The 2,817-nt window shown below is 43.4% G+C and overlaps 1 protein-coding gene across 1 annotated transcript in view; it reads left to right on the plus strand.

Annotated features, from left to right (window-relative positions):
- The window catches only part of ABCA1 (ATP binding cassette subfamily A member 1), a 128,189-nt gene that overhangs the window by 100,087 nt on the left and 25,285 nt on the right, over window positions 1-2,817 (plus strand). Inside the window, exons 29-30 of the mRNA XM_029919638.1 lie at window positions 60-184; window positions 1,436-1,534. Coding sequence (XP_029775498.1) covers window positions 60-184; window positions 1,436-1,534 — 224 coding nt within the window. The remainder of the gene's footprint in view (window positions 1-59; window positions 185-1,435; window positions 1,535-2,817) is intronic.

Genomic DNA, 2,817 nt, shown 5'->3' on the forward strand with positions numbered 1-2,817 from the left:
TCTTTCTAGCACTTGCCCCTGTTTTGCAACTTCCTTTCCCCTCTACCCCCTGGTTACAGATTGTCCTGCCAGCTGTGTTTGTCTGCATTGCCCTGGTGTTCAGCTTGATCGTGCCACCCTTTGGCAAATACCCGAGCCTGGAGCTTCAGCCCTGGATGTACAACGAACAGTACACATTTGTCAGGTATGTGCTTGCCTTCTGTTGCTGGGGACACAAGAGAGCCCAGACAGACCCAGGGGTTTACTGTGCTGAGGGCCAAGGGGAGGTGGACTCAAGAATTACCCAGTGGAGTGGATTTTATCAGCTATCCCAAAGCCCCTACACAAACTAATACTGGATGCAAAGAACAGCAGCCAATTGAATCTCAAATTATAGAACAGTTCTCTGTTGCCACTTTGGAGCTCCTTTCCTTTTATACTGCTGGCATCAGGAACAGTCCTGTATGCTTTATGTAAATAATCTGCCCTTGGAATACATCTGAGATGAAGTTGTCATGTATTTGGCATTTCAAAGCTTTGTCTGAATTTTGTTGTTGGATCACAGGGCTCCGTACACGGTCACAGCATTACTTACACCCCCACGTTCTTGTTTGTGCACAGCATAGTTCATGTGTTCATTAAGTTACAGATAGTAACTAGCATGTGTCTTTAATGTTTATCTAGTTTTGAGAGACACAGAGACAGGGTATGAGTGGCAGAGAGGCAGAAGGAGAGGGGGACACAGAATCTGAAGCAGCTGCCACACTCTGAGCTGTCAGCACAGAGCCCAGTGTGGGGCTCCTACTCATGAACCGTAAGGTCATGACCTGAGCCAGGGTCAGATGCTTAATCAGCTGAGGCAATCCTAGCGTGTGCTCTTTAGACACAAATGCCAGCTACTCTGGAACAATCCAGTGCTTCGAAGTACAAAGTACAAAAGAATTTCAAAATACAAAAGAAGAGTACAAAGGAATTTCTCTATTTCCTTAAGCAGAAGTTTTCTTCAGGCTTGTACTATTTGTAGACCAAACAGCGGAAACAAAAAAATCCATAAATATGTGAATCCATTTCTCCTCCTATAACCCCATGTTTCTTGCCTGTTGAGTTCAGGTTTCATGGAGAACTATGAGAGTATTTTTGAAAAACTGATCCTGCATGAATTTCTTCACATTAAACAATCCATATATAAATGTGCATGTATGCATACACACCTACTAACAACTCCATACATAGAACTAACAAACTCTGCTTCAGAGGGCTGTATATTACCTTGATCCCAAATAAGCAGTCCATGTCCGAGCTCATTTGGGGTAGATTTTGTGTTGATTCATACCTGTTTTAAGAGCTTGGCACATAGGAAGTAGCTAGTGAAGTGTTTAATTTAGAAAACCAATTCCACCTTCCAATTCCTGGTTTTAATGTATTTCTAAGCTGGCTGCTTGTCATATACCCACAGTAATGATGCTCCTGAGGACCTGGGCACCCAGGAACTCTTGAATGCCCTCACCAGAGACCCTGGCTTCGGGACCCGTTGTATGGAAGGAAACCCAATCCCGTGAGTGCCACTTGAACTCTAAGACTCTCCACAGCTGGGTCTTCTTAGGCATGTCACCTGGTTTGATGTCGATATATTGCCCTTATCAGCTAGGATAGATGTTACGTTGTCAGTAGTGTCATTTGTCCTTTTAACTATTTTTTTGTTTTTAAAAGGCTGATACAGTAATCTAACCAGACCGTCTAGAAACAAACATAGCGGACTAGGAGGGTGTTCTAACATTCTACAAAGTAAATCACTACAGACGTTTATTTACTGCTTTAGGGATTAATATTTAATTCAAATAGCACTTTGTACTGATCAAGTGCATTTCTCTTCTTCCTTCCTACCAGCTCCAGTACCTAAAAAGCAGAGATAGGCTGCCATTATATGTAATTTGCAGTGTTGCTTATCAGCTTCTTCACTTTGCCAACCCGAAGAGGTGTTATATTATTGTGTATAAAAATGGACACATTCTTCTTTAGAGTTGCATATCTTTGTGCTTTCCTTTGAAATCCATTTTAAGGAAATAGGCAGTGTATGGCTACATGCAGTGAAATACCCATGTGTGTCTAAGTGGATATGGGGGGAGATGTGTGTGGAGGTCTTTGTGCATAAAGACTGTGAAGAGAGTTGAGCTTCCACGGGAGCTGAACCATGGCCCAGGCAGGTTTGAAGTTCCAGGCTGCGGTCGAATGAGGTTCAGGTAGTTACATCACAGACTCTGAAGAACTATGGAGAGTGTGGGAAGGGATAGGAAGATTGGAGAAGGGTAACCTGAGTTCCAGGTTTTTCTATTTTATTTTTTTTAATGGTTATTCATTTTTGACAGACAGAAAGAGAGTATGAGCAGGGGAGGGGCCGAGAAAAAGGGAGTCTTAGAATCTGAAGCAGGCTCCAGGCTCTGAGCTGTCAGCACAGAACCCAACACAGGGCTCGAACCCACGAACCATGAGATGATGACCTGGGCCAAAGTCAGATGCTTATCCGACTGAGCCACCCAAGAACCACTCCCTAGTTCCAGGTGTTAAAGGCAAGGTACTGACCTTGCAAGTGACCAGTGAGCATGGTGCTCGTGCACACAAGGTTTCAGAGCAGATTTCTAGATGGATAGTTACCTGGTACTTGCTAGCTCTTATTATTGGGTATTGACTAAATATGTGCTGGTACTTAATGCTTAGTGGGTGGTAAGCCCTAGCAGCCAATGTCAAATCCTAAAAAACAAGATGATTGTGATGGAAAAGGGCCTGGAAAAAAAAAGACCTGGAGACATCCTATTTGAAGTCACAAGACTTTTGACATTG

The sequence above is a fragment of the Suricata suricatta genome, chromosome 13 (genome assembly GCF_006229205.1).
Source record: "Suricata suricatta isolate VVHF042 chromosome 13, meerkat_22Aug2017_6uvM2_HiC, whole genome shotgun sequence".
Classification (NCBI taxonomy): Eukaryota; Metazoa; Chordata; class Mammalia; order Carnivora; family Herpestidae; genus Suricata; species Suricata suricatta.